This window comes from Oculina patagonica, chromosome 6 (genome assembly GCF_052425735.1).
Source record: "Oculina patagonica isolate OP01 chromosome 6, crgOcupat, whole genome shotgun sequence".
Lineage (NCBI taxonomy): Eukaryota > Metazoa > Cnidaria > Anthozoa > Scleractinia > Oculinidae > Oculina > Oculina patagonica.
Window position 1 is genome coordinate 1,212,084 of NC_135763.1, and position 19,540 is coordinate 1,231,623.

General features: G+C 38.1%; 3 protein-coding genes across 4 annotated transcripts in view; all 3 read left to right on the forward strand.

The window, feature by feature from the left end:
* Positions 1-5,944, forward strand: part of LOC144658553 (sterile alpha motif domain-containing protein 9-like) — a 42,135-nt gene extending 36,191 nt beyond the window's left edge. For both annotated transcript variants that reach the window (XM_078518989.1, XM_078518990.1), the window contains one exon: positions 3,251-5,944. In XM_078518989.1, the coding sequence (XP_078375115.1) occupies positions 3,251-3,352 (102 nt within the window). In that variant the 3' untranslated portion in view covers positions 3,353-5,944. The remainder of the gene's footprint in view (positions 1-3,250) is intronic.
* Positions 5,945-8,357: 2,413 nt separating this feature from the next.
* Positions 8,358-9,798, forward strand: LOC144656229 (uncharacterized). Its single transcript, XM_078516467.1, has one exon. The coding sequence runs from the start codon at positions 8,472-8,474 to the stop codon at positions 9,384-9,386; it is 915 nt and encodes a 304-aa protein (XP_078372593.1). The 5' UTR covers positions 8,358-8,471; the 3' UTR covers positions 9,387-9,798.
* A 2,737-nt stretch (positions 9,799-12,535) lies between these two features.
* LOC144658619 (eukaryotic translation initiation factor 1A, Y-chromosomal-like) lies at positions 12,536-19,511 on the forward strand. The gene is made up of 7 exons (XM_078519079.1): positions 12,536-12,675; positions 12,748-12,831; positions 12,915-13,018; positions 13,812-13,862; positions 14,134-14,215; positions 15,816-15,919; positions 16,746-19,511. Exons 1-7 carry the CDS (start codon positions 12,660-12,662, stop codon positions 16,749-16,751), a joined length of 447 nt encoding a protein of 148 aa, XP_078375205.1. The 5' UTR covers positions 12,536-12,659; the 3' UTR covers positions 16,752-19,511.
* The last annotated feature ends 29 nt before the right edge of the window (positions 19,512-19,540 follow it).

Genomic DNA, 19,540 nt, shown 5'->3' on the forward strand with positions numbered 1-19,540 from the left:
GCCGTACTTTATTCACCAGTTAGGTTCGGCACATGAGTGGAGCGGCGTTTGGAACGGGCCTAACTTGTAATATTTCGAGACCATTTTGAGATGTCCATTTCAAAATAAACCTTACGAAAGCAAGGAGGTTTATCGGTAAACTTCTTCATATATTTCACTGTTATTCAAACAAAAACTTACACTTTCGAGTATCAACAATGCCCAAATCCATTCCTGATAAAATAATCGCGAAAAAGCGTTGATCTCTCTCCAAAATCGTATTTTTAAACGTCAAAACAACTTTTCGCCATACATTTTCTTCTAGCGACTTGCAATGTTTGCCCCCTAGCGATCCCAGAATCCTCCACGCAAAACACAGGATCCGATTTGTGGCAAATCATTCATTGAGTTATACACTTGTCACGGAATGGCACGCTCTTATTCTGTTTTTGCTATCGATCGTAGTTGCTTTTTACAGCAAAGTTAATACCTGTACCGGTTCATTTAATGTTTGAACGAGATGTTTTAAAGGTATAAACACAAACGCCACTTCTGAATTGGTGAATTGAACAAGAAGCTCAAATAACCGAGTTGGAATTAGCGCGGTCCCGCCGAAAAAAATGGACAAACATGAAGCACGTGTGAAGTGTCATGTTTAACGATCGTTTGTGTCATGATTTAAAATGCGTGTGTTAAATCTTAAAGTTTGCTCTGTCCTTTAGTTTGCCTTTGAAAAACGCAGTTACATGTGTATGAAAGAATCTCAATCGGATACTTGTGCGAAAGGTTTCAAATTACTTTTGACATATGCAAATTTTCACCAGTTTTATAAACGGCGCCGGTTTTAACAAGAACTAATTGAGTTATCTAATTGTCACGGAATGGCACGCTCTTATTCTGTTTTTGCTATCGATCGTAGTTGCTTTTAATATTTATGCCAAATAGAACGAGAGATATCATTATTTTAGCTCCTTGCCGTGACGCTACGTAGACAATCAATTAGCAAACAAGTCTGGTCCGCGCGTGCCGAAAGATCTCGCAAAAAAAAATTAATATTAAAATGTTCACGGCACATCATATAAACTTTCATAACACATCATTTCTAGGTATAACGAAGATTTGACCGTTTCAATCACCGATTTATGCCAGAGATATCATTATTTTAGCTACTTGCTGTTGTGTTACCTGTCACGGTGATTTGTCAATCGTATGCAAATTTCGTCAAGAACTCACAAGGTCATGCTTCACTGAGCAGAAGGGAGTTCGCTTGCAGATCAGCTCTTTTGTTTTGCTTTTTGCTGCAAGTCCGTGATCTGTTTTCAGGTCTAAATTATAATTGAATATCAGTATAGAATATCCAAAATAAGGGATTGTCCGGAGAAAGAAACTCGCAAGTACAATTGAAAGAAAGCGACGAAATGTCGCATGTAATCTGATGTAATTAAAATTTGACCTTTTGCGTCTCGATGTTTGCTTGTTCGCTTGATCAATTAAAATTGATTATACTTTTTGGCCACTCTGGGTTCTAGCCGAAGAGATTTAAATTATCAGTGGATTTTCGAAACATTTGGTTGTCAGTTCAAAGTTATTCTTGTTGTTTTGAGCTTGAAATTTACCGCCGCTAGTGTAGTTATTTCCGTCTGCATACACCATCACGAATTAATAATTCTGTCTTTCCGCGTTCGGGCATTTACAGCTATCCGTTTAACACTTTAGGTTTACCGGTCGGCCTTTCACAGCTGACGGTTCAAAATCTTCATTAGCCGTTCGGCCTGTAATTTTTACCACGGCCAGGAAAGCTAGCCTCTTCAAAACGAACGCTCGAATAAGACAAATAACAATTTTGTGTTGGGCCTTTTGCTGACGGCGTGTGCGTTGTAAGCAGGCGAGCGTTACGAAAAACACGTTTTTTGATCCAGGGTTAAATCACAACTCACCAATTCCGCCTCCTACAAATTTAAAATCTTCAAACGAAATCGCCCACAACAACTGTGTCAGATTGCTTCGCCTTTATAAACTACAATTTGATTGGTTCTGATAGTACCTGAAATCTGATTGGTGTGACAAACAAACATACTTCACTGACCCACTGACTCACGGCCCATCATGCCGACTAAGAGGTTATTTTTGAAAAAATAACTCAAAAAGAAGTGAACGCCAGTGCGAGGAGTGGGTGGGGTGGGGTTGGGGTGAGTAGGGAAGGAGAAAAATAGAGCCAATCTATATGTATTTCTTCTTTCGCCCGGCCCGCCGGCCCCGACAACCCCTCGGTTTGCTCTCGCGTTTCGAGGCTGTGAACAGTCCATATTTGTACGATGGGGAAGTCAAAACTCTTAGGGTGCATTTCTTTGGGAGAATCCAAGATTGGAGTTTTAATCTTAGATCACACAGATACTTCGCTCCCAAAGAAACGAAGAATCTAAAAGTGTATGTTTTGGCATGACAACCCCGTAAACAATGTTCGCGCCGAACATTTTGAAAGTAGCGGGTTATTTAACAATTATTCCATGAGCCCGCGTTGGATACGAGGTGGTAAACAGCCAACGAGGCGCGAAGCCAGTGCACTTTTTATGAAACATTTCCCTGAAAGAAACGGACGGATCATGAATCCTTCAGATCCGGATTTAGATTCGACCTATTGAATCCACTCGGAGTGTAGGTTCTTCAAAGTCATAATCCATTTTCGGATTTTAGTAAAGGAACGCAAAATCCGTTTCTGGATACAAGGATCTAAATTTTAGATTTTTCCAAAGAAACGCACCATTAGGTTCATTGTTTTATCAATGTGCACTGATCGCGCATTGTAAAATTATGGTTAACGGATCCTCCGAGTGAATGGCTGTGGGTTTTGTATGGGGCTATGTAAACACAGACAAGTAAGTTTATTTTTTAAATTTGCTTCGTTATACTTATTTGAACAAGTAAAAGTCTGGGACACACAATTTATGCCCGCTTCTTTTAAAAATCTATACTATTGCAACGTTTTTTTTTCGGTGTTTATGCTAAATATATAACCCTTGCACCTTTCTTTTTGTTAAAGTCAGCTTTTGCGCTATGCACCTGGGAATAATTTTTTTTATGCAAGCTAAAAAATCTATTGCTAATGCTGTACATTGCATTTAAGCAACACAGTTAGAATGTGGTAAAAATGTGCGATTGATGGCTTCATATTGTCGTCATTTTTCAAGTGTTTTTGCAGTGTATATGCATACCCAAATGGTCTTTAGTAAACTCGTTTCTGAATGTATTCTCGTGTTTATTCTTTTTACAGAAAAAGAAAATAAGTAAAGAAGTAGGCTTCAAGCGGCAGCTTCAAGAGTTGAAACAAAGCCTTGATGCCCTGGGTGTCCTTGAAGAAGAAATATTTGACTAGGCTGGATTGTATATGAAGTGCAGGGACGAAATCAGATCACGATCTCGTAAAGCGGTATTTTCAAGTGGAGAGTTCGCCGCCCGTTAACAGTCCGAAAACTGCATCTCATTGGTCAGCGGTAAGGGGTATTGTCAAACTGTTTTTCCCCTTACTCCAGGATGAACGTCAGAAGTTCCTTTGATGAGATTCCATTTACGGACCGTATAGGACCAGCTACTGTTTCCATTGTCTTTGCGGATCCCGTATACATCGTAAGGCTGTTTTGGTAGACCATATCTGGTCGTCCATATTGGACAGCCCTCTGTGTAGAAGGCGCGAACAAGTCCCGGAGTTGGGGAGCTTTTTTCTTCTCGCGCCAGCTTCGCAGACTAAAGGAATTAAGTAACTTAAAAGTAGACTGTGAACAGTTCCTCTGTTTTTCTCTGTTCGATCGTTGATAAGCGAAAAAAAAGTAAATAAATAGTAGAGGGACTGTTCACATTGAACTTACAGTTGTTAATATATTACCGTCCTACTTGAGCCCAACTTCGTTGCTAAATTGGTTACCAGGTTATAAAATAGCCAGTTACGTTGCAAATTACACCATGAAATGGCAAACTTCGAAACGTAGGATACACCTTCGCTGTTTATAGTTGAGTTGCGATATGCGAACAAAGTGTGAAAAGTGTGAACAAAATGGCTTTAAAACCCAATGAGGACTGCCAGGGACTGACCCGCATATTTAGTTGCGGTTTTTAGAATTCACAAAGAAAGAGAAGATGCTTCGACTACTGCAAGAAAACCGATAGTCGACACTGACTGTCTTTTGAAAAGTTTAGGATTGTATTTACAGTGTGATAAGCCAGAAGAGCTACCATAAATCGATTTGTAAAATACATTATGAAATGGCTGTTTCTTGCATGAAAGGATGGAGATGGGAAAGATTTTCGATTGACTTGTACGTCTGAGATGTATTATACGTCTAGATAAATATGGAAAATGGCCATATTTTATATCTAGGAAGACAAATAATACATCGTCTTATCCAACTCTACTTGGTAGAGTACAAATAACTTCTTAAACGAGTACGATTGTAGCTCCCTTAGTTCTCCAAAACGAAAAACCATTCACAGTTTCGTTTTTCAGACATTTTAAAATTACTCACTCGAGGCCTGTTTATACAGAGCACGACCACGAGCGCGAACACGGCGTTCGCACTGGATTACGTATAAACAATTTGTATGAATCCGTTTATACCAACGGCGATCACGAACGGGGCTGGCAATTGGTTCGTGCGGAAAGTCGCAGGATTGCTTCTAGAGCGAATTTTTAGGCGATGGTGCCGCGAACTATTTCTTGTGAACCAATCAGTTCTTTTGTTTTCGTGTAACTCGTCCCAGGTTTCACGCGGTATGCTTAAAACATTGACTGTTGGGCAGTGAACATGTCCGAAAAAAACTGAAATGCTAATTGTTGAAGTTGAAAAACACCCAATTTTGTATGACAAAGGCCGTTAAGATTTTAAAGACGCAGAAAAAAAATGCGTGGAAAAAAAGCAGTCACAGTGCTAGTTCTCGGTCCCATCGAGACCTTTTTAATGCATGCGACAATCTTTTTTCCACTTGAAGCAAAATTGGAAACTCTTTTCTACTCAGTTGGTTTTATTTTTACTAACGCTCTACACTTCTGATTACGACTCCGAATCCGACCCGTCTTGCTGTTCTCTATCAAAGTTTTAAATTCTTAAACTGGATTATGCATGCGCGCTAAATGAATAAAAACTAAAAAAACCCCATTTACACTGCAGTAAAAAAATGGCTAGGTAAGAATGATATATTGACAAAAGTAATTTTCAATTCAGTTGGAAAGGCAAGGATGAATTGTATCGAGTTTATTGTTTTGGTTTGCCTTACCTCATCCGTCTTACCAAATGCTTTGTTTTAGAACCATGTCCTTTTTTAAAAAAAATGGCGAGGCAAGAATGAAAAGCGGCAGCTTTTTGCGCGGATTTTGTAAATGGGGTTTTTAAACTTTTAAAATAGGTAGAGTAAAGAAGACAAAAACACTGTTTTGTATCGCGCACGGAAAATCCTGCCTTGTATATTTTCAAAAAGAAGATACCGTATTTTCTCAAATAAACGCCCCCGGCGTTTATTTCAAACTTGGCTTCGTGAACGCGGCGTTTATTAACGGACTGCAATTTTCTGCCAATTTTTCAGACTGATTTATTGTTACCGATCTTCGAGACCAAGGGGCAGTTTGTCAAGGCGGGACGATTTTTCTCTTCGTTCTGCCCCAAAAAAGTGTTCCTGGGTATCCAAAGGTAATTGTTTCGCAAAGGTGCACTATTACGGATTGGATAGTTTATGTTGCAATCGAGATTTGTGACAAACAGAATATATTTACTTGTTAGCTTGACCTCAAATAAACGCCGGGACCTCGAACAAACGCCCCCGGCGTTTATTTAAAAACTAGCATTTTGACCCGGCGTTTATACGAGGCCGGCGTTTAATCGGGGTCCGGCGTTTAATCGAGAAAATACGGTAGCTTTGCAATTTTTATAATGCATTCTTAAGAGAGGACTCGTAGAATAAAAAAATATTTTTCGAATAAGTTTGTGATATTTTTACTCTGTTTTAATAAAAACAAAACATTGCACTTGTGATCCTTACGATGTACCAGAAGCATGTAACCCCGAACGGGGGTAGATGCTTCTGAATGCACACATAAACCCTCCTTTACAACCCGCACTGAGGCATGATTAAGAATCGCTTGTGCTTACATTTCTCGTCCTTTTAGTTTTTGCTTGAGCCTGCGCCATCGTGAAATGGGCTTCCATTCCTTTTTGCCCTTTCCCCGTTTTTTAAAAACCCTCGAGAAAGGACAAGGAAATAGCACATTAGCTGCAGACCTTGAAAACTAGCCTGTTCTAGGCGTTTGGTTAGTGGGGAATGGCGCGAAAAGAAAACGGCGAGCGTAAAAATAGGGACAACAGGGGCTCGACATTTTCATCTGTCACTCACTATTCTACCCACTAACCGAACGCCTGGAACAGGCTACTGGAAGACAGGACGTTCCCCGTAACTCGAAATCACTATTGTTTCCCTACAAGTGAAAGAGGCCATTTCCAAGTTAATCTTTGCCTCTGTTTCAAAACGAGTCTAAGTGCAAAACCATTCAAATGACAATGAGTTTGATTTGCATTAAAATGGACCTGTAGGTAAAACTCATTTTCATATGAATGGTTTCGCACGTAGACTCGTTTTGGAACAGAGGCAAAGGGTAACTCTGAAGTGGCCTATTTTATGCTGCTACGATCTCGGATTGATATTCTTACAACTGTCATGACTGAAACGTCCTCTGCAGCATTCTAGTCTGATAGACTTTAACACCTAGTGTCCCATTTAGTGACTTAGCACTTGAGGAGGATCCCTTCGTTCCCTGCCACCTCCAGTCGCCTATTATGCCAAAAGTTCATTCTACTCAAAGTTTGAGAGCGTCGTCGTCAAAAGAAACAACAGTATTGTAGAGTCCTGCAACAAACCTACCTCAATTTGCCCTTGTAGCACACCCCGTACAATTCGGAGAAGTTCGTCTCAGGAGATAGAGGAATTCTGGACCACACCCGTTTTGTTTCATCATCCCAAATATTTGGCTTAAGCCTCTCAGCACTAGTCGGCACCAGGTTTTGTTTTCTTGTACCATTTTACCACGCGGGACCACAAATCTGAGGAGCTCGCCACGGATGCTGTCGATGTTCCTTAGAGCAATTGAATACCGAAACACAAACGGCAAAACGAAGCAAAGAATGACTGAAAACAAGCTTTGTAATAACTTTTTGTTGGGGTTCGTACGAAAGCTGGGAGCCTAATAATCTCGGTACAGAAGTCAAAAGCACTACTTTGTAACACAGGAACACGTCAAACTGTTTTAAGCTTGTTTTGTTATAAATTATGGTTTTGTTCAGTGTCATTGGAAACAATTGCTGTGGAAAATTAAAATCAGTTGTGTCAATTTTGAGATTTAATGTTTGTTCATGTAGACCAGTATTTTAGCAATTTTCGCGAAATTTAGTTCCTTTTATCGAACTTTTTTTGTCCAAATCGCAAAATTTAAGTCCCGCGAAATATGCCCGTTCCATTTTCACGAAATTAAGTTCCCGCGAAAATAAGTAACAATAAGGTACCATGGCTAATTTTTAATAAAAAAATAAAATACCGAAAAAAAAGAATTTGAACCATGGCAACGAAAGCACTTCTTTTATGAATATCTGACAAAGGAATATATTCCAAATAACAGGTTTAAAGGAGTTACGACATGGACAACCCATCTTGAAAAAACTGGCAATTGTTTTCAAGTTTGTCGTTCGTAATCCGTCTTAATCTTCCTCAGTCGAAACCATTCTTGGTTATTTTCGCGTTTTTATTACTCTTTTTTTTGTTTTTCTTCATTACACAACTATTATTTTGAGGTTTTCGTCACTTTGGAAGTAATCACTGTTCACATTTCGGGTCGATCTTTTTTTACCTTCCCGAGCTAAACGTGTTAAAACAGATCAATCATTTACAAAAAAGTGTGCCTTTTTTCTGACATCAGATCTCAGTCAATTGATGCAAAAGAAAAACGCACACACGACATAATACAATCGAACCTCTCCTTAATACGGACCCTCGCTAATTCGGACAACGGACACTCAATCTCGGTTTCAGGAGGCAAATTCATTTTAATTCGCCCCCTATGCCTTTAGTTGGGTGTTTTAACAATTAGCAACTTATTTGAAGTTATCCTTTATTAAAATATCATTTTATGCCATGTGTACAGAAGGAATACCGAAAGAAAAGAGTTAAAACCATAGCAACTTTGTTTTATAAATATTTAGCCAAGTGCTTGACCATTGGGCAGCTGGCATCGGCGCAAAACGACCTTTTTAAAGGGATATATCCCAAGTTATCGCCCCTTAACGCTTTCCTTGAATTCCTTCCTTTTTTGACGCAAACTACGAGTCAACTACTGGTTAGGTATTTATAAATACAAGGCACGTGGGCAGTGTCACGCAACGCTCATTCCCGCAAATGTGTTACAGCAGCTAGAAGACTGTTCAAGAGAAAAGAAACTCTTTGGCACAAATGGTTCGGCAGCCATGAAGAAAGCTGCCGCATTACTCTTGTTTAGTTCAGTGGTGACCGCGGCAATTTTTCTGGTGACTATTGTCTTCCAAATCGACTCAGCATCACTCTTGAAGTCGAAACATTTGCCAACCACAGCGGTGACTACTGTGACCACCAGCCCGAAGCATGATTATGTTAATCCAAAACGTACGTATAAACACTGCAATGTTACACTCCCATGGGGTAAAATGTGCCCCAAGCTATATATAGAACTTGGAGGAAGTTGCGACTTAATCAAGGGAAAATTCAACTGCCCGGACATTCGTAACAGCGCACGAACAACTATTCGACGGGCACAGCTCGTGTTGACACGAATGCTACGCATCTTCGACCTTCTCGCTCAGAAACACAAGATCAACTATTGGCTTGCCCGTGGGACTCTTCTCGGCGCTGCGAGACATCATGGATTTATTCCCTGGGACGGGGATGCTGATATTGAAATGCCTTTAGACGACTACGTGAAATTTTTCCAAGTTGCAGCCAAGGAGTTTCCAGAAGATATTTTCTTTCAGAACTCGAAAAGTGACCCCGCGTTGAAACCGAATGACGCGAGTGGTTTCGACAACCATAAAATAGTTGGCATATACCAAGCAACGTGGAACCCAAGACTCAGAGATAGAAATAGCTGTTATAGATATTGTATTTATTATGGTTGTAAATGGCACGACGGTCTGATGATAGATATCTTCGTTTTGCCTGATGTAGGAAGTTCAGTATACCCTTTGAAGCGAATGACATTCGAAGGGTTTCCGTTTAATGTCCAGAACAATTGGAAAGCGGAGTTGGTGTCGCTTTATGGGGAAAATTGGTTTGAATTTCCCACAGACAGATCACCAGAAGAAAACCCAGACGTATTTAATGGTTGCGAGAAACTTAAGAACAACTGAATTTAATCTTCTGCTTCCGCTTCGAAGCTGTCAGAAAGAATTCAGTATTAAATTACGAGTGATGTCACCAAAACAAATGAACAAAGAGGGTCACAAGAGAGAACGCAGAATTATTCCTTCAATTTATACTTTCGACAGAACGCAAATCTGATATTTTTATCGTTTTCTGAATAGAAGCGGCTACGCACTCATCTAATTCAGATCTTATCATGAAAATTTGCGGGTAAATTGAGAAACTGTTTAAACATGACCCTGGTTACATATTTGCCAAGTCGCCTTTTGTTCATTTCCAAACTAAGAAAATTTACATGAAAATGAACATGTGAGCAAATAAAACTAATTTCCATATTATAATGCAAAATAAAAATGTTTTGCAACTCCGTTGAGTGGCCTGAGAAAACAGAAGTGTTTGTAGAGGTCGCCCACACTTTTTACATAGCTGTGACAAATACCTGAACCTGAGTTTTGGTGTGTTTTGAGGCGTTTAGAGCGATTTAAAACATCAGGGAGGCCGTTCCGTCAGATGAAATTCATTCTCAAACGTTAAAGAGCGAAGAAACAAATAAGACGCCGAAATGTCTACTGTTCCAGCTATAACATTTGCTTTGCGTCTGAAGGAGTGACCCCCGCTTGCGATGGCGCAAATCGCTCAACTTTTAAGCGCTTCATATCGTGTAACTTAATCGCGCTCCTTTTTGGGCTTTTTGCAGCTGTAAATGCTCTTTTACAAACGTAGACACTTTGATTTGACCATATTTAGTAGTCTTAGTAGAGGGAGACTGGTTGGGAAAACCGGCAAACTTCAAAGGACAAGGTCTCCCTCTACTAACTGATTTGACAGTACTGCTTAATTCAGTTTGTTTTTCGAACCTTTCTGTTTTGTTCCCTTTTGTTTTTATTTTGACTATTTAAGAAACTGAGTAAATGTAATCGCATTCTGATCAGGATGACTAACGTCCCAAGTAACGACTGAAAAAGCCGTTTTCTTGCTATGCCTTACTGGTACTGAGCTCGGTCGTCTTTTTTTATCGCGTCTGCGTAGTATTCCGACGCTCGTTTGAAAACTACTCTTGTACTCAGGGTAGCTGTGCCCCCTTGATAGATACAATTGCTAGTTTTAAGCGTATTTTCTGTAAAGTTGCTCTTACACTGAGTATTTTTTTTTTTTTGTTGCCCTCGTCACGCAATCCAACGTAGGTAAGATTGAAGGATGAAGCAAGTTAAAATCGATGCAAGCTGATGATCGGAACTCCGGTCGGTCAGAAGGAACGAATTGTACCAAGAAAAATCCGTCTCCAGCCAGGCACAAAGTAGTGTACTTCATACAGCCAAAATTAAACTGGAGCCTTATTTAAGCATGAACAGGAGCCCATTAGTAATTAACAATTGGACACGAGTCAGTCTTTTCTAGGGAAATCCACGAAGAGTTAAGAGCCGTAGCTCGTTAAAACGCTCTCGTGAAATAAAAATGTTTAAAATTACAAACAAAAACGTTTTATGAGCGAATACCTTATTGTTACTTATTTTCGCAAGACTTCATTTTTCCCATTTTCTTGAAAATCGCGAAATTAAAAGGTTCTCGCGAAAAATAACGACGCGAACTTTAATACCCTTAATACCCGAATTCATTATAATTAATCAACGTTGCCGTCAGTTTACTACATTATTATCTTGGTACAGTCGTCAAACTAGCTCTACTTTCAGTTTGTTACAAAAGAACATGTCGAACTGTTTTAAGTCTTGTTTTTTTTGTTATCAGTGGTTTTGTTCAGTGCCATTGCAATTGGAAACTATTGCTGTGGAAAATTAAAATCAGTTGTGTCAATTTTGAAACTTACTGTTTGTTTATGCAGACCAGTATTTTGACAATTTTCGCGGAATTTAGTTCCTTTAAATGTTTTTTTTTTGGCCAAATCGCGAAATTTAAGTTCCGCGAAATATGCCCGTTTCATTTTCGCGAAATTAAGTTCCCGCGAAAATAAGACAACAAAGCACCAAAAAGACCTGACATAGAATTCATGATATGACAGTCATATGGGAGGAGGCGAGGCCCAATACTGGTATACTTAATTCAGCGGACTGAAGCGCAGGATTTCTTTTCATGAATAATAAATCAAGTTGCTGGAAACGACAAGCCAAGCCCGAGGAGCCAAGGCCTCGCCAGACTCACTGGTATCCTTAAGAACTATCTAACGCAGTTTCTGATCCAAAGCAATAACAGAATTTGACTCGTCTTGCTGTGCGAAGACCGCCATATTAATTTGTTACTAGACTGCAAAACAGTCGTATCTTTCGCGAACGCGCACGCTCTTCGAACGAGAGCGAGAGGTCTGGAGCCAAAGTCAAAAGAGTTCCAATGACTCACCGAGTCTAATTCTTATAAAACCAAATTGATTGCAAGGCTGGTACAACGGCAGGAGGGCAAGATTTATTGGCCAATATTTCAACTAGCAGAGCTAGTCTTCTTCAGGGCCAGTACTATAATATAAGGAAAATAACGGCTCTAAAATTTGAATTTGGATAATACAGTGTTGGTTAATGTTTAACTAATACAGGCTATATAAAGATATACGGTGACAAGATATATAATAATAATAATAAAATTGAAAAAACCAAAAATGATGAAATTGTCAATGTTAATACCATTAGGCGCAAGTGTTTGGCCTCTGTGTATCAGGTAGGCCTCTCTAGCCTCAGGTAGATTAAAATGCGTAGGTACTGCTGCTGAAGCGTTAGCGTGTCTGGCCCCGACCTATCTTGTTCAGCCTGCAAGTTGTCGTAAGCGATAAAGCGCTTGAAAAAGCTCAAACGTTAAAAAATTCATCAAGTCAGCTTTTTTATAATATATCCCCACTTCAGATCTCTACTAACCAGGCCTGGCCGGCCGGCCCGCCGTCAAGGCCGTCAACTAAGAAGAGACAACTAGGAACAAACCGCCCTACAACTTCTAGGTTTGTAATTTTTGCAAACGTTACAAGTTAATTCTCAAAATAACGATGAGTATGTTTACGTTGAGAGCTTTTGGCCATTTTGATTGCACGTGCGTGTATTAACGCGCCTTTCCGGATCATCCACGAAAAACTTCCGACTATGATACGAAGCCTGACGAATACCTGGCGAAGGATGGAAACGATTGCACAACGAAGATGTATATTTTCGTCATAAGTTACCGCTGACTCGAAGAACAGCAGATTCAGTCGACGCCATTTTATCGCTGCGACGAGAACGCGGGATAGTTTTCGTGAAGAAAAAAAACTTTAACTCAATTTCAGAATGCCGAAGAACAAAGGTTTGAAGCGAAATAGATTATTATGTTGTTAATTATCATGTAAAAACCAATTTTCGCTTTATTTTTCTTCAGGAAAGGGAGGTAAAAATCGACGAAGAGGAAAGAACGAAAACGAGTCGGAGAAACGAGAACTCGTGTTCAAAGAAGACGGACAAGGTTTTTAGCTTTTTTTTCTTCCTTCCACAATTTTGAAATCTTTACAATTCTAACTGTTGTCTTCTCTCGATTCTTCTTTAAAGAATATGCTCAAGTCACCAAGATGTTGGGAAACGGAAGATTAGAAGCACTGTGTTTCGACGGCGCCAAACGACTTTGTCATATTCGCGGAAAACTTCGGAAAAAGGTTTGTCATTTATGCTCAAATGTTCGTTATGGCGTTTAACTAACTTCTCAGTTTGTTTATTTGATGTTGTTTTGATATCAGTTAGCAGTAAAACTTATTTAGGTGTATAAAAGTTTCTATTGTATTTTAAGAATATTTTAATACATTCACTTAAGCTTAATTTCATGATTCTGTGCTGTGCACGTATATAATATTATTTCTTTGAATATCTAAGCTTAAATCATCCAACTTTTATTTATTCACAGGGTTCTTGATAAGTAGAAGTGTTGATTTTGACTCTTCAAGATACCGTTCTTAGCACCAATAAAAGTATTTGATAATTGATTTTTTTCCACTGTTCAACAGATGTACATGCATATGTGCACACAGTACACATTATTTTTTTATACTAACTGGTTATACCTGTATTAATAATTATCAGACTGCAAACTTTAATTTTTTCACTGCAAGCTTCAAACTTGAGCTACTGCAATGAAAGCTCCGCAATGAAAGCTGATTTTTTTTTGTAATTTGAAAGCTGATTGAAAGTGTGAGCGATCAGTCTAATTCTTTTAAGCATAATCCAGGGGCTGAAGTATTAAATATGGAATAATGTAAAATTCCGGTTATAGGCCTTCCCGCTTATAAGCCCCCCGGTTATAGGCCCATCTACCCGGAAACCAAAAAAATACATCCAATTATAAGCTCCCACGGATTTTAGCCCCCATCTACTGTCATCATCATCTGGCTTTTTGACCTCTGATTACAACAGTGCTTAGTACTGATTTTTGACGAGTATAATGTTATCTTACAGGTCTGGATCAATGCTGGTGATATCATCCTCCTGGGACTTCGTGACTACCAGGTATTGGTGTTCTTCCTTTTTCATACACATGTAATTTCAATTGATTCATTTGATATCTTTGCAAACATGAAACCTCTAACCTTATGAACCTGAAATCTCTATTTTTTATCACAGATTAAGTATAGTGGATAATCAAAGTTGATTTTCAAAGCTTAAAATAAAAACAAATAACTAGCAGCACATCAAGTTAGCAAGATTACCAACATTACCAGGAACAATCAGTGCAGTTATCAATATTTTATATTATTTACCTACTGGTTATCATCCAAAGGACAACAAGGCAGATGTCATTTTGCGTTACAATCCTGATGAAGCAAGGAGCTTGAAAGCTTATGGCGAGCTACCAGAAAACGGTATTAGCTTAGTCATTCAATGTTTTCTAACTATGTTAAAGAAAAATTAAGTTTGATTGTCTGATTTCTCACTGATTCTGATTTCTCAAACTGTCGATTACTCAAACCTCCCAAAAACTAAACCAAAAGTTGTTTCCCTTGGAATTGCTTCATTCAGTCAAACACTACAATGCCCACGATAAAGTTCTTGAACCAATTTTTGTTTCCCTTGGGGGTTTGAGAAATCGAGATCCTACTTTGATTATCAAAAGGGGGAAACTGTGTCAATAACTTGTTTCTCATTTACTGGCCAGTTCTTATATCATGAAATTTTTCCTGCCTGTGCTACATGTAATACAAATGTATGGAAAATATTTAAAAATGTCTTAATTCCCAAATATATGAGGTACAGCCCTGAATTGTAGCTTTACATGTTGCTCTCACCAGAGGGAAAAAATACAAATGATGTAAGGGAGGTTAATCAAACCACACATTGGTGAGGGGTACTATTTGCTGCGAAGCCTTAGCGTAGCAGCAGAACTATTTTTGACTGTCCGCGCGGGGCCTGGGCGCTTTATATAGGCGACACACTCGATTTGACTTTTTCGCTGGCGATGATTTTGAGTACATGCAGTACGTATGATCAGCGGCATGTAAAATGTGGAAGCTGCGTTTGCGATGTCCTTTTTGCTAAAGAGCAAGAAGTTAAATTTTAAAGCGCTGCCGCTTGCGCTTCTGTTCAGTACCTTTTTCCCTGACATTTTCAGGGCTAAATTTATAACAAATAGGAAGCAAAAACTTGGGCCGCACTGCACTTTAAAAAACTTCTCGATTCGATCTGTGCAATACTCTTCGAGAAACGACTTCCGAGCGTGTTTAATCCCAACATGTCGCTTTCTCTTGTTATAGTCAGTCAAAGTGCAGAAAAAGCTATAAATATGCAAGATCAAGTAAAGCCAAGTTGTTGTCAAACACGAAAGCGAAACTTACTCAATTTATACCGGTAATTTAAAGGTCAAATGAGCCGAAATTTCGAAATTCTTTTTGCAACCAAACACTAAAATTATTCATTACTAAGTTAATTTAAGAAAAAAATTTACTTTTTGAGCCTTAAGCGCGAAATATATACAGCAAAAACTACGAAGATTTGCAAAGGCTCCACGAAAACATTTTCATAATGACCGCGCGCTGGAATGGAACGAGCTTTGAGCTTTTTGACGTCATAAATTGGTGTTTCTGATGGCTTTGCGATCGAATTGCACGTGCACCTGCACGCTTGTAGGCTAATTAACATTTGGTGAGAATACTTATAGATATAAAGTAAGTGAATTACCAGCATTTCACTCGCTGAGAAAAATCATATCTTTCACATCTGAAAATCCGAAACATTCCTATGACCTTCCGTTCCGTTCCTACTATTATAATTATTATTCTTATAACTCACTTCGCAGCACTTTACTTGCTATCAGCAACTCCTAAATAATAGTTTTTCCTTTTCAAAGCACAGAATAATCTTTTATAGAATAAGAGCAAGCTGTGCTGACATAGTCAGTTTAAGAAAGCATCTGAAGCAACAGTTATGTTATTGTAATCTATGTTTTTCTTTTGTTTCCTTTTACAGCCAAGATCAATGATAATGTTATGATGACGGGTGAAGGAGAAGAAGAGGACATCGAGTTTAATGATATTGATGACGGTGGAGAAGAGGATGCTGATATTGATGCAGTAAGTTTCTTGAAAATCAGATTCAAACCCTGTTTTTTCTTCTGTGATTGCAAGATTTTATCATACGCTCTCCTCGCCCACCCTCACCCGCCCGCCCACTCTTGATGCCGCTTTGGGCCGGCTGCACGGCCAAATTTAAATGGCTAAAATAATACTTAAATCCAGCTGAAATTTCACATGAAAACAAAGAAAACAAGGCCAGAAAAGCCAGCTGGGCTTGTTGATGAGCCGGCTTAGTGATTTCTTAGCTACATCCCTACATAGTTCATATTAATATAGGTGGACTGAACAAACATATTTAGCAAATTTTTTAAGTTGCAAGACAAATATTTGCCACAATGAGGTCTTATTTATGTAATTTCTTGTTTTCAACGATCTTACAATAAGTTGGAAGAGAAATTTGGTATATGGAGCAGGACCTAAGAAATGTATGCTAATCATTAAAAGGGGTATCACTACAATCATGTATTTCAGGTGTGAGATTGAAACTAAAGCCTGGGCCAAATGAGGATGAGAGTTGATGATAGTTTTCGTTAACTCTCATCGACTATCATCAACTTGGGTCAAACAAGAGAAAACTCTCTGGGACTCTTATAAAACATTTGAACACATCCAAAGTCGATGAGAGTGCACAAGAGCCGATGAGCATGCAGAGAGTTTCAGGCCAAACAAGAGCAAGAATTTGAACTCTTTCTTATCCTCATTTGGCCTGGCTTAAGGGATAGTTACAACCATTACTGCAGACCTAATGGAGCCAATAATTAATTATTTTTTTTGATTGCGATTATGAATGTTTGACTAACTGCTTTTGATTTCTGTTTTACAGATATAAAGAGACAATGACACAATACAGAAGGAGTGACCCAGACTAAAGAAAAGAAATTTGCTTTGATAGCATTTCTCTGCAAAGAAACACTTGTTAAACCCTATTGTATCATATTTTATAGATGTGCTGTGTTGCAAAGAGCAACTCTTTACATAAAGCATGTTTTCAAAAAAAACAATAGATCTTTAATATTTTTCAGTGTTATTAGCAGCTAACGACATAATGTTGAGTTAGTAAAGACAGTTCTCACAAATTATAATTATCAAATGCATGCCAGCATAAAGAAAGAGTAATGGGAATCTTTACTAAAAGATATCAACAACTTTTCACAGCAGATTACTTAAAAAGAAAATGTTTACCTAAATATTATAAGCATGAAAGCATTAGTGTTAATAATATTTTTGTCTTAAGCCACATGGCAGGTCCAGAACTATAAGTAAATGTAGATTCTTTGTTTTTTGTGACAGTTTGTAGTCTCACATAATTTACGGTGTTTATAATGTGACCTGTGACCTTGCATATGAACAAAGTCTGATCCGTGTCCCGCTTAGTGTTGGTTTTATAATATTCTGACTGGAAATAATTAACCTTTGACTTTAAGAACAGTTTTGTTAGTGACCTACTATTGTCCCTGGTTTACAAGAAAACCCAAGGCAAAGGGAGTGTGTCAAGGATTTCTCAATTTTGTCAATCGAGCAAAATATAAATGGTATTCCTTGACCATAGTGTCTTACATGATGGAATACCATGCATGTCATATTGATTTTTGATCTCCATGTTAAATTAATTCTTGAAATTATAATAAGATTGATTTCTGTTGCTAAAAACCCACACATTTAAATTAAAAAGTGTGCCAAATCAGAGTTCTGTATTGGGTATTATTTTGGTAAATCAGTTGCTACAGCAGCTGTATAGGCGATTAGTATATACTCAAACAGTGAATAGCGTTTTTGGGGCGCGCTGATTGTCTACTCAAACTCGGAATATCCTTTGCTATTCACCTCTGAGCAACTCGCATGCGAAAACTGTACACTTTAACAGAATAAACTAGTCAAAAATCATCCTTTTGGGCTGTTTTAACTCACTGTTTGATATACAGTGTTTGAGTATATCCATGACTAGCCACCTCCACTTTGGTGAATAGTTGTTAATTATTCAAAGATGCTGTTACAGCAATTTATTCTTTAACTAGCTAATTAAAACAAATCAGTAACATCAGTACAGATACTTGTTATTTTTAAGTGATGATTTGGCTTCAGAATGTATACTTTGCAGAAAATATGTGATGAAAAAAATGCTCCAAACAAATGCTAAAAGAACATACTAGGTGTTGATGAATGCCAACAATTGAACACACTGCAATGTTTTTGTCACATTGGAAGAAACTGTTTACAGATAAATTCAACTAACCCTTGGGTAAGAGGATAAGTATATAGCAAATGAACAGGTTTTCTGTAAAAAAAGCAAAGAAAATAGCAAGCTCTTTAATTTGCATAATTTTTAACCTCTCCTGTGTATGGTCACCCATGGGCATTTTCATGACCTGATGAAAAGCAAGATCAAGGATATTTGGAGCCCTGGGCCAATTAATGTTAAATCTGTGATTAATAGTTAACTTATATCAACATACATATTTTGTAAGAACTGACAACAGTATTCACATGAACTCATAAAATTGAATTCAGAGTTTGTGGTAATCCTGGATTAGTCTAGATCTGAGACAGTATCCATGAGGAAATCCAGTAATACTTATTTTAGTTGGACAAAAATCGAGTACCAGAATTATTTAAATCCTATTGCGTTATTTTCTACCCTTTTAAAAGCTAAAGATATTAATTATCTGTGATAACACCAACAACAAGTTCTTATCAGAGCCTGAGAAAATGAATTTCAAAGTTTGCAAGAACCATGTAAACTATCTGTAAAATTTTGCATGTAGCTATTTTGTAGTTGAATTGAGTGGAACTTTGAAATTTGTTTTAGATGTTTAGTGTTGTTACAATTGATTTCTTTTGATCAGATAATTGAAACAGTAACACAGAAATTTGTAATAAGATGTAAATATTTTTGGTACATAATTTTGTCCAATTAAGGTCATTGCCCTGAAATAGAACTGAACACAATTTTTTAACCAAACTTTGCCTATTGGTTTACTACTTTAAGGGAACTTATATTTTGAAATAAAAAAGGGGGGTCACCAGATTCGTTTAGGAGCAGGAAGACCTTGTATATTCGGAATTCCATATAAATTCTTTAAAATTCCTCTACGAGTACTAGCAAAGTACACGTTTTTAGCGATAATTTATTTTTCGAACACAAGAATTTATCTGTTTTCATTTTACAGAAAGAATTTGATCGCTACACCCAAAATATGAGAAAAAATTGATAGGTCACCAGACTCGTTTACGAGAAAGCGACAATTTACTTCTCTCGCGGACTAAGACACATAGAAAAAAGCCGCCATTTTGTTTATGTGCGCGCTCGCACGTGCTTATTACGCATAAAATTCTGTGCAGTAAGGATGCGCAATGCAATACAGGGCAATGACCTTAATACTCGAAGGCCTGGTGGATTCCATCTTATCTGGCCTTGGGGTCAACAGAAGTGGTGATGGCACAGTGACCCATTTTCTTGAATTAAAGCTTGAAAGTAGCTATGGATTGGAAATGCCAGTTATTGTTAATGCTCCCTCCCAGTCCAATAGTTTCATCAAGTGTACAATAGTTTACTTGCTTTAAAAATAAAATAAAAATGTTTGCACCATCAGTTTGCCCTGAAAAGCTGTGATATCTTTG